The sequence below is a fragment of the Microtus ochrogaster genome, chromosome 8 (genome assembly GCF_000317375.1).
Source record: "Microtus ochrogaster isolate Prairie Vole_2 chromosome 8, MicOch1.0, whole genome shotgun sequence".
Lineage (NCBI taxonomy): Eukaryota > Metazoa > Chordata > Mammalia > Rodentia > Cricetidae > Microtus > Microtus ochrogaster.
Window position 1 is genome coordinate 37,076,713 of NC_022015.1, and position 12,162 is coordinate 37,088,874.

The window sequence follows — 12,162 nt, forward strand, 5'->3', positions numbered from 1 at the left end:
AACTTCTGATCCTCCAGCCTGTACCTCTGAGATCTGACACATGCCACTATGCTTAGTTTATATAGTGCTGGTTGGGAGGCCATGGCTTTGTGCATTCTAGGTTAGCACTCTACCAGCTGAGCCATATCCCAGTCCTCTTATCACTCTTCAAGATAACCACCATCCTATTTAATACTCAGAAAAGCCATTCTCATCTTACAGATGAGGAAAATAGACATGGGGCTACATGACTCCCCGGAGGCACAGAACTGATCTGAGGGCAGGATTCAGACTCCAAAGATGGGTTCTGGAGCATGCCACCACAGCAAGACACTTTCCACAGTGTCAGGAATGCAGGCAAATGCCTTCTATGTGTCATAAATGTTCCTGTCTTGAGGAAATGTGGGTTAAAAAAGACTGTAATTACACATGTGTGTGTTGGAGGGGTATGCATATGTACCTGTTCATGTATGCAGGTACACTTCAGATACATGCAGAGGTCACAGAAAGATGCCTCAACATCAAGCATCTTCCTCTATCGATCTCCACACAACTTTCTGAGACTGGGTCTCTCACTGAATTTGGAGCCTGACCATCTGGCTAGACTGGCTAGACAGCAAGCTCCAGGGACCCTCCTGTCTCCACTTCCTCTCCCCTCGGCATGGAGCTATTTTTCAGAAGGCTACGCATACACACAGCTGTGCACAGAATTTGATATCAGATGAAACCTAAATATTAACCGAGAACCACCTTGTATAGAAACACAACAAGAAGCTTACTTTTTCTGAAGTTTACGGTTTTTCTCAGCTTGTCCTCCCAGTTTGCTGAGTCCCAAGGCATCTTGAGAGGAATTTTCTGTCTCTGAAACACCAGCTACGAGGAAGCAGAGACCCCAGACTTAAGTAAATCAACATGGCAGAGCAAAGTTCAGGTCTGTTCTCTATAGGTAATTAAGTTCACACTGAGAGTTGAGAGCTATTCCTGGCCAAGACACCTGGTGTATCTGAACTGCTAGCCATTGTTCTTTGGGTCATAGCTGTAACACCTTTGAGGGCCCATGCTCACTAGATAATGTCCAGCAGTATGGTGGCGTGGAGAATGAGCAGACACAGCAGGTACCCAAGAGCACCCCATACCCTTGTTGAGATGCTTACTGCAGGGACTGGAGCAATGGCTCAGTGGTTAAGAGCACTGGTTGCTCTTACAGAAGACCTAGGCTCAATTCTCAGCACCCACATGGCAGCTCACAACTGGCAGCTCACAACTGTCTGTAACTCCAGTTCTAGAGGACTCAACACCCTCACACAGATATGCATGCAGGCAAAACACCAATGCACATGAAATAAAAATGATGATGATGATGATGATGATGATGATGATGATGATGATGATGATGATGATGGAGGAAATGGAGGAGGAGGAGAAGAAAAAAGATGCTTACTGCAAACCTACCAACCTTGTCCTGGTGACTCCTTCCCCAGTGGCCCAGGCCGGCCCTTTTCCTTCTTGCCAAACAAGCGGCCAATGGAGGACTTGATGCCCTTCTTCTTTGGGGCTTTGTGGAGGGAGTCCTGACTACTATTACTGCTGCTAGGGTTGCTCACTGGACCATCTTGGGAGCCTGTGGAGCTTCAAGGAAATAAAATGGACTTTTATCAGAGCTCTATCATAACATGAGAGCTCATGCATAGGCACTGCTACATTTTTCTGGGTTGTTTTTGAGATAAGCTCTCACTCTAGCCTAGACTGGCCTGGAACTCAAGAAAACCTGTCTCAGCCTTGAAAACACTAGGCTTATGGAGACCTAAGTTACCACACCCAGCCAGACACTCTACATTTTTAATAACTGATCCTCAGAGTTCCTGAGATTCACCAAGTCCCTCACAGTATGCTGTGCAATGACAAAGGCTGCCAAGGATGCTCAGAAGGAAGCCTGATTCTGAATGCCCAGCTTCTCTAGGACTTGAAACTCTTCTCAAGAGGAGGCATGGACTCTAACTGGCTGGAAAGGGAGCCCTGGGCTCAGTCAGTGAAATGCCCATGGAGACCAGAGAAATCCACTGCCAGCCAAAAACAATGCTTACTACATGCAGAGCTGGGTAAGAGCTACTGTTCAAGTGCCCTCCCCTGCCCTGCTTAGGACAGCACAGAAACTCTGCCATTGGTCACAGCAAGCAAATAGGCTTTTAGTTTCCTGACAGGAAGCATTTTAATAAAGAGGTGGGGAAAACACAAACTGCCCAGCAACTTGGAGACCCAAGAAAGCAAGAGAATATGAGAAGCCAGGCTGTCAGTGAAGGGACTCTGAGCTCAGGCATGGCGAGCATGACTCTGGCAGGCTTTGCCCTTCTCTGTCATTCCTTCTGCCTTGCTAAAAACCATTAGATTGCACTCCTAAAGCTAGTCCCCAAGGTCTATTTCCTTATTTAGCCACTTCCTCTTCCTGAGGCTGACTACCAAAATCCAACTATCAAAGTACTGAAGTCCAGCAATCAAAACGCTCCTTCGGTTCACCTAATTAACAGGCCAAATTAAAATTAAGCACCTCATCCTAACATGAGGTTTCCCCTTGTACCTTTATAAACTGCCATTTTTCTATGTGTTACATCTGTCTCCTCTCTATCCAGAGTCCTTTGTTCCAACTCCAGGACAAATAACCCTGTCCCTTCTCCCTTGTCTTCTATCTCCTGTCTTTGTCTCTTATTCCCTGCCCTCTGTCCATGTGGAGCAAATAAATCCCCTTTGTGCTGAGATTTTGGTCTCGGGGGTCCTGAACCAATCTTATTCCTCTCATTCGGTAGAGTGGCACCCTCCAGAACCACAGAGGCACCTGTGTGTGAGCAAGGCTGTGCAGCCCTGAAGCACCATTATTTGCAATCTTCCCAGATAGGCCCTGCTGCTGGAAACACCTGGGGCAATGTCAGTAACTTCAACTGAATAACCTGAAACTCTTTAAAATCTGCTTTTTTCCCCCAAAATTATTACTAATATTCTTCAACCCCAGACAAGCACAGCTCCACACACGGACTGCTGTCCTCAGCCCTGCTCCTTACTTCCTCAGGTCCCTGATGTCCTCATGGCTGACCGTGTGCAGTGCGCCCTTGTGCAGCCTGTCTAAGCGCAGGGGCCTCGGGGAGGAGGGGGGAGAGGTTTCACATTTTATCGTCGTCTTGTCGTCTCGTACCTCTTCTCTGGAAGCTGGCAACTGAAGGCGAGATAAGGGCAAGAATAATGAACAGTGTACTCAAAGATCTATTAGTCACTTTCTGCTAACACAAAAGCATGCCCTTTTTTTTTGTTTGTTTGTGGTTTTGTTCTGAGATGGACCTTGGAAATGCACTACCTCCGCTTCCCCAGTGCTAGGGTTACAGGTGGCACCATTGTGCCTGGCTAAAAGGCTGCATTTTAGTTCACACCATCTTCAGGACTGCTGTCCAGAAGGGAAACAAACAGCACAGAACAGTGTGAGTCACAGCCCATCTCTCTAGGAAAAGTATGAAGCATAGGACACTAACGACTCCTCCCTGAAGTCTAAGCACATCAGAGGCCAATGCCCAACAAGGGAGCCAACCAAGAACTGATCCATGCTATCAACTGCACCCTCATCAACACAAGAGGACAACCAGCTCTTACTGACCAGGAGCTCTCGACAGGCCTCCTCCAGCCACTTTGCAGGAACACTGGGGAGGCAGTCTTCCCTAGCAAGTAATTAGCACTTTCCTGTCTGGGGATTGGGAATACACAGAACAGCTAGAGACCATGAGCCACAGCCATGTGTATGGCTCCATTTCTGGGTATTTGTACTGCAGGCTATACGTGGAGACACGAATGCAGTTTAAGAGCTTTGATTGAGACAGAATAAACCTGTGTACGTAACTAAGATGGCAATGAGTATATACAGAGGAGGGTCCACAGCAGTGAACAGTTTCACCCCATTTGGGTGCTATGGATACAGCTGCACTGTCTGGTTCTAAAGAAAGACAGATTTCATGAAGCATGGCAAGCATCTGCATGCACAGGAAGGCTGGCAGCTGAGTATTAAAACGGCACTGAGGATCAATGGTCCTACTGCAACCCCATCAGCTCAGGGCCAGGCTGAGCTGAGGCATAGCCAGCAGCAGATGCACTCTGCATCTCCCTGTCTAAGATGATCTCAAAACAGCAGTGAGCATCATGGGCCTGGGCCAGGTTCCAACGGGCACATGCTTAGCACGCAGGAGGCCATCATTCCATCACCTCCTCCCCAAAGCCACCATGGCTAGAAACTCTGAAGGAAATATTAACAGCTTAAAAATGGAATCATTATTTAAACACAAACCAAAGAATTGAGCTCAGGAGCAATTCACATGCTGAGGATGCTATCACACTCCTTAGCAGAGCCTCACTCACAACAGCTCCCAATCTGGTCCCCAAATCCTGACAGAGATCTCAGGTGTGTCCTCTGTGCTCCTTCAGGAAGGGATGGCACTAGGATCCCTACTATATTCAGACTTTTCAATGTTACCAAGTAGAGAAGCACCTTAGTTTGCCATTGGGACTAAAGGAGGGGTGGGTACACCACACTGCAGCACCAGCCCAAATGTGGCTCCATAGATGAGGTCACCATGCTGGAGTGAGTGTGGTTCGCATACTGTTTCCTCACTGACACAAGCCAGCAGGGCTGAATAGAACACTATGTAATACAACTGAGCAGTTGTGTCACTGAGCCAAGTCCACTTGCCAATTTGAGTTGGGGGTGAAGGGCTGGGTCTTGCTTTGTATCCCAGTCTGTCCTGGAACTTGTGTCCTTCCTGTTGTGCATCGACAGTTTGAGCAGCACAGGTGTGTCACTTTTTTTTTTTAACTTAAAAGAAAGAAGGCAACAAACCACAGCACCAACATGGCAACACTCTTTGGCAAACTCATCAGCGACAAGTGGGAATGGAAGCCATGGCTGCTCCACAGTACAGCGAGCTAGAAAGGTTGATCCCAGGGCAAGGCTCCTGGAGCAAGGAAGATAAGAGGTAGACTGTCTAGGTCAACCACCAAAATGGCTACTGACAGCTCTTCCCAACTCTGCCCAGCATGATGCACTCACACCAATTCACACCAATTCCTAGATACTGCCAGGGAATCAGGGCAGCTAGCAAAAGGCTCAAGGGCAAACTGGCCACCAGCTCAGCTTTTAAAGCCAGACAGTCCTGAACACACACCTGTAACCCCACACCACACAACAGGAGCTTCAGTTTCCACACTGATAAATGAAATAACTAAGGTGACCTATATCCCACATGGATGCGTGCAAGAATTTAAGACAACAGTTCCAGCGCTTATGAGGCTGAAGCAAGGGGACTGCTGTGTGTTCAAGGATGACCTAGGCCACCCAATGAGTTCCAAACAGTCTCAGCTATAGAGTAAGACCTTGTCTCAAAGAAACAAAACTGTTAAAAATAAAGACAATGTCTTGTACACATGCTAGGCCCATGCTAGGCATGGGTATGAGCTTACTGGGTGGTAGCCCCAGCCTTCCCCACAGCACACCCCTGCAGCTCTGCCTCAGGAACTCTTGTTCTTAATTCTGAATAGCAGAAAAGCATGCAATAATTAGACACAGACACTTCTGTCCTATTATTTCAGGGACAGGCTTCCCACATGACCATCAACATGACATGCAGGATCAAACTAAATACTGCTGGGAGTGTCAGGTACTTGTCTTCACATTACAGTAGTGTGTCAGTCATGGAGGCATGAAGTATGTAAGGTCAGCATGTGATTTACCTGTCTCCGGTGTTTCCTTAAGTCACTAGGCTGACAGATGCGTGTGAAGAAAGGAGGGAGAGAAAGAGAGAGAGCAGGTTTACTGCACATGTGTGGGAAAAGACCCAAGGACCAGTGAGGCACATTGCTAAGCAGGGTCAGAAGGACACACACAGATTGAGCACTGAGAGGAAACATCACTGGAAATAAACATTCTCAAGATAGTTAAACCAGGAGGCAACAGTTTACTTGGCTAAGATTGAGTTTGAGCACAGGCAATGTATTAAAACTCAGCATTCCATGTAAGCAGGACTCTAATGATCCTTACTCGAAGCCAGCCTCTCTGTCGCTAGTTGCAAACACATTGGAATTTATATATTCCATTAGAAGCTGTTACATTATCTATTATAAAGTCAAACAAACCTGCTTTGCATTAACCAACTACTGGACATTAACCTAAAGTCCTAGAATTTGGTTTACAACTTTTCAAAAATATACTGATTGTTTAAAGCAGTAAGAGCATCCCCTCCACGCACCCCCGTGAAAAGATGTAAGAAAAGCTAGTGAGGTACCTACCAGTGAGAGCCCCTACACCATGTAACATGCACAGCATTAAACATAAGAGCTTATCAAAGACAGCAAGACTGCCAGCAGGTAGCTGAAAGCCATGTGACACAAGAACCAGAGGGGGCTATGTTTGTGCTTCCATCAGTACCACATAGGCAATCAGGACTCTCCCTTGCAGAATCACAGACCACATATCCCTTCCAGCCTGTGTCCACTTGCAGGAAACATGAGCAACAGAGAATGCATTATGAACATGAAAAAGCACAACAATGCATTTTTCCAGCATACTGCAGCAGATGTACACTTGGGTGCCTGGCCATCTGCAGAAACTGGGGGGTGGGACTGTCACAGCATAAGGTCCTGGGATAGGCAGACAGACAGGGATCTGGGGTCAGGATCAAATGGAAGCAGACTGACAGTCAGCAAGTGGACAGTCTTAAACTGAAAAAGACACAGCTGTTCCTACAAAGTATTTAGAAGGACAAAGCCACAGACCATGCCATTAAAATTAAGATCTCACCCACTGCACTAATGACACATATTACACAGTGCATCAAAATACAAGACACTGTACTATTCAACAGCTCATTAAAATGATTTAGTTACATGCCCACTGCCAGTGTCATGGAAACTGTGAAGAAAGCAGCAGCAAAAGAGGTGCAGCATTGCAAGGTGGCTAGGATACAGATTGAGACAGAGTTTAGTAGGTTGGCTCTTAGGATCATGTACACGCTAAACCCTCAACAGTCACTGGGCATTCTAAGATCTGCACGCCTGGGTCATAGCATTTCTGAGACAAAAGTGCTCCCAAGCTAACCAGTCATAATTAATGCCCATCTGCTTCGGCTCCATAGTTCACAAAACTCCTGAGTGGTCCTTTGTGCCTCAGAGCTTAGAGGCCTCAGAGCTTCACAACCCTGCAGTGAAGGGCTAAGGGCCTCCTTTACACATTTTTTTAAGTGTGATGGAAGCCTGGTACAGAGTAGGCAGTGCTCACTCCACCACTGGCCTCCATCCCAGGCTCTCTGTGCCTCTTCCCACATGCTACAACAGCTCTCCACAGTCAGTTCTGCTCAAACAGGCAGCATAGCCCCTTCTGGCTTGCACCAGACCCCTGCCTAGCATCCTACAACTAAGTGGTAACATGCTAGACTGGTCATCTAAGTATTACAATTAACTTGCATTGGTGACTAACTAAATACTAGTTAACTTAAGAGAAAAAAAGGTTTCACTATATAGCACTGGCTAACCCAACTCACTATGTAGACCAGGCTGGACTCAAACTCACAGAAATCACCTGCCTCTGTCTCCACCCCTTCAGCTTTTATAATCTGGTACCTCTTGGAGGAAGATGTGACTTCCATGTGTAACCCTTCCCCAGCAGGCTAAGGCAGAAAAGGTCCCACTTACCAGAGTCATGACACCCAGCCTGTCCACCTCCCGGGCAGGACTGTGAGGGACCCTTCTTGGTGTGGACCGACCACTGCCTGGAGGAGAAGAGCCAGCAAGCGAGGAAGCAGGGTAGGGGGGGATGGAGCTCATTGATCTAAAACGACCAAGATTGTCCAAGCTTCCACTGCCCACTCTGCTCTCAATCTCCTCTGCCCGCTGCTCCGTATTCTCCTTCTCTTCTTGTATCAGCCTAAAACCCAAATAAGAGTAGTTGGCCTTATTTCATCAGGAAATCCTGTATGTGCAAGCAGAACAAGTTGAGTCTGGTGGGGAGGGTGGTCTTATATACGAGCCTAGCAGCTGGAAGCTACAGTGGAAGGAAGGTGCCTTTAAGACCAATGTGGGCTGCAGCAGAAGACCCTGTATCTAACAGCAACAGAGCACTGTTGAAGTTAGTACTGTCAGACTGTCTCCCTCCACTGACAGCTAGAATGCTCCTGGGCTCACTCTAAATATGGACGAAGTTATGCTAGCACTGGATGACGGAAGGAAATCCAACTACTTCTTGACCACAGCATGGTCCAAGTTGCCACCTCACTTTATACACCAGAACCTTGCATAGCCTATGTCCAGTGTTCCAGGAACAGCTCTGGGTAGCAGGAAAGTGGTCTGGGCCCTGTTTCTCTATGCATGGAGGTATGGAAGAGTTCCACCTCCCCTAGCATGGTGCAGGGAGGTGGGCAGGCTGCTAGAAGGAAAGGCTATCTCAGAAGCCCAAGTGCTCTGCTGTGCAGGGCTATAAAGAGGATGTTGATCTCACCTATACTATACCATGCTTTCCTGTGGAAGTGAACGCCTGCATGACTCATTTTTTTAAATTTCCAAGTGTAGTACACACTAGGCCTCATTATAACATCCTCACACCTGTACAGCATCAACCCTAGTCTCCGCTGATCACCTCCCTGTCTCCTTCCTTCCACTCTCACACCTCCACAATATTCACTTCAGTCTCCTTGTCTCCACCTTCTACTTTCTTTTTGTTGCTCTTATTTTGAAACAGGGTTCCATGTAGCCCAGGCTGGCCTCAAAACGGCTTGCTTGTAGTCTAGTCTGGATTTGTATTACCGCTCCTCCTGCCTCTAATGCCACTGCCCCCTGGTCCCTACTATCCTTGTGTGTCTTACATATCAAATACACACACACACACACACACACACACACACACACACACACATACACACACAAAACACACACACATACACATACCTGATCTCTTTGTTGATGGCATCCAGTTGCTCCTGAAGCATTATGGCCAATGTCTGTGCATCAGCCTGCCCACTGGGTGACAGCAGATCAACTGAGCTGAGCAGAGTATCTCTGTCATCTTCACCATCAGATACATCCACATCACTCTCAAATGCCTGTGCCACATTTGCCAAGACGCTGGCTTGTTGGGCCCGTTCCCAATCCTGTTCATTGAGGGTCTGCACCTACCAACAAGAACACTATGTCTCAGAAGACAAGAGTAACAGCAAGCACTCTAAGGGCAGGAAAGGCTGCTATCAGGAATGTGAACAGTTTTACTGAAGGCCAAGGCTTTAGGAAGACACTCATGCGACTGAGCTGCTGCTAAACAAGAGTCACCTGATAGACAGGGAGGCTGGGCACTGTGGAACACCTGCATGGAAGCACCTGGAAGGTGGATGGATACAGAGATGGGTCTAGATTTGGGGGTCAGACTGGGCACATGCTGAGCCTGTCTCAAGGTGAGAGAGCAAGCACTTACACTGTGATAGAAACACATTGAACATTCAGCATCTACATTCAGGTCACCCACTTTAGTGAAAAAAATTAAGAAAGAAGTCTAGTGGCACATGAAGGGGCATGTTCAACTGCCACAGAATGATGCACTGGGTGTGAGCTTCCCAAGCCTGGCATAGACAAGCACCAAGAAGAGCCAGAGGAGGAAAGCAAAGCAGGCACCTGAACACAGCTAGTGGCCCCATGGTGGAGTTTCCAGGGGAAAGGCTATACAGGAGATGTCTGTTGTGATCACTGCCCACAGCAGCCCAGTGTTAAATCCTCCTGGTGGTTAATGAATACCCTCCTCCTCACCTCCCTTCCCAATTGCTGCTCTCCCTCCCTATTCTGTGGATGGAAGGTCAGGGCTCATGCCTTTCCCCTTCCGCCAGAGGAACTATACCTGCTGTGGCTTCCACCCAGACTTCCTACCAGTGGCACCCTCTCTCATCTGGTTCATCCCCTCAGGTAAGAACAGCACCCCCATCTCTCATCTTGAAACCATGGACAAAAACCACAAAACCTTACCCTGCCCCAAACTCCTGCCATCCCGCTTCCTTGTCCATCAGCAAAACCTCCAGCAACTGCCATTTGTCTCTGTCATACCACTCACAAGGGCTCACTCAAGTGGGCAGAGCACCTTCCTCCAGAAGAGCTGCTCCAGGGCCATGCCAACCAGCCCTTATCAACCATTTTGCCTTCTGTTCACCCGCTTGTCCATGCAGTCAGCCCACACAGGCTCAGGCTTGGCTGCTGTCCTCCCTGGCCCCACCCCTCCTGGCTTATCATTCTCCTAGCCTGTAACACTTAGAGTGACACCTGGCTACTACAGTCCAGGTGTTCATGATACCCAACTGCCTCCTGCTTCTAACCCTCAGCATACTCCAGCAATTTGAAAATAATACTCCTCTCTCCAAGTAAAGGGCAATTCTGTGGTTCCCTATGTGGGGACAGACCATAATGACTCCCAGTAATGGAGGGAGTATCTGATAAAAAGGCTTTCCCAGACCAGGTTATAGAGGATCTGGGTTTCCTCCTGGCTTTCTTCAAATGTGAGCTCTGAAAGGGTCAGTGGCATACTGCAAGGACCTCAGGGAGTTCATGCAGGTCCATCAACAAGAGCTTGAAGCCTCTGGCCTACACTCAGTCCACACTGCCAATCCTTCCCCATCTACAAGCCCCTGAAACCTTAAAGCATGCTGCTCCTAGATCCTGAAGCCCATAAAATGCACATAGTCATGCCATCGGCACAGAACTTCATGGTACCGGCTGCAGAGTTAGCTAGGTACATACTGTACTGCTCACTGCTTGTAGCTGTGTACTACTCTTGAACTAATGGCAATCCTTCTGCCTCAGCCTCTTGAGTACTAAGATTACAGGTGCACACTGTGCCACTCCACCTGGCATCATTTGCTTTTATTTACTATTTCAAGTACATACTAATCAGCATTAACTTAAAGGATATCTTATTAAAAATTCTGTTCTTAAAGAAAGAACTAAAACCAAAAGGCAAGCATACCCTAAAAGCAAGCTCTTAGCCAGAAAAGCCAAGGAAAGGAACATGGGGGAAGAAGGAGACCCAGAGTCTGTCCAAGAGGAACAGGTGACGTTCCGCAAGTGGAGGCCTTGCCTTGGAGGGCTCGTCCCGCAGCGCTGCCAGCCGGCCCTTCTGGGGTCGCCGCAACACTGCACTGGTGCTGTAAGCATCCACATGCCCGTCTGCCACAGGGAACCTGAAGTCCGGGACGCTGCCCAAATGGGGTCGGCTGAAACATGGGAAAAGGTGGGTGTCAGAAGGAAGGTAAAGTGTCATGTTGGAAAGGTCTCCAAGGAGGGTCCTCTTGAACCTGCCCAAGAGCTCTCAGCTACCCAGTCCTAGCCAGAAAAACCCACTCTACTATGACAATGGGAGGAGGGATAGATGTGGACACCTGAGGCCCATCTGAGAGCCTCTTCCAGATCAAGGGCACACCTAGGCACCACCTGTTGCCATCACCTGCCCTGTGGCTTTTCTGCTATGCCAAGTTCAAGTTGAGAGTCACAGCACTCCCAGGAGGAGCTAGAAGCTAGGGCTTAACACAGTGGTGCACAGATAGCGTCAGAGGGCTTCACACCCTGGGCTAAAGAAATGTCTAGAGAAGGGGACAACTGAGCAACCAAGGAGGATCTGACCACTGGCTGTTCCTACAGCCAAGGTATAGAGAGGAAGCAGCAGGAGCTCAACCTCAGCATCCACCTCTCCCCTCCTCCCAGTGCTGCCCCTAAAACTTCCTGGGAAAGAAGGCAGATGTCCTCACTTCAGAACTCTGCCAGAGGCCAAGAACAAAGGATCTATGGGCAGGAGTCCCAGGGGAACTCAGCGATAGCTCAGGGGAACTCTTGTACATAGGTCTTGCCAACTCATCCCCTTTGGCATCACTGACACCTCATCTTCTCCATGTTTTTAAAGACATGAGATTCATGGCTTCCTTTCTAACTCCACTTCTCTCCCACATCCCCACATCTTAATCCTCAGGAACCTGCTGTCTCAACATGGTTCCAGTCCACGTCCCAAGCTGAGGAGCTGAGCACACCTGTATTAACTACAGGCAGCTCTGGGATCTGAGCTGTCAGCCCTCCTACTTTTCAAGCTGTTTCGAACTTACTTCCCCAAGTCCACTCCTCAGTGGGGCAGATCACACCAATATG

General features: G+C 48.2%; 1 protein-coding gene across 9 annotated transcripts in view; it reads right to left on the reverse strand.

Annotated features, from left to right (window-relative positions):
* The window catches only part of Ppfia1 (PTPRF interacting protein alpha 1), an 85,321-nt gene that overhangs the window by 22,731 nt on the left and 50,428 nt on the right, over positions 1–12,162 (reverse strand). For 5 of the 9 annotated variants that reach the window (XM_005351601.3, XM_026781208.1, XM_026781207.1 and 2 more), the window contains 7 exons: positions 11,105–11,240; positions 8,941–9,164; positions 7,693–7,924; positions 5,737–5,766; positions 3,033–3,184; positions 1,436–1,608; positions 759–852 (listed from right to left, as the gene is read on the reverse strand). In XM_005351601.3, coding sequence (XP_005351658.1) covers positions 759–852; positions 1,436–1,608; positions 3,033–3,184; positions 5,737–5,766; positions 7,693–7,924; positions 8,941–9,164; positions 11,105–11,240 — 1,041 coding nt within the window. The other 4 variants (XM_005351602.1, XM_013347919.1, XM_026781205.1 and 1 more) reach the window with 2 other exon arrangements.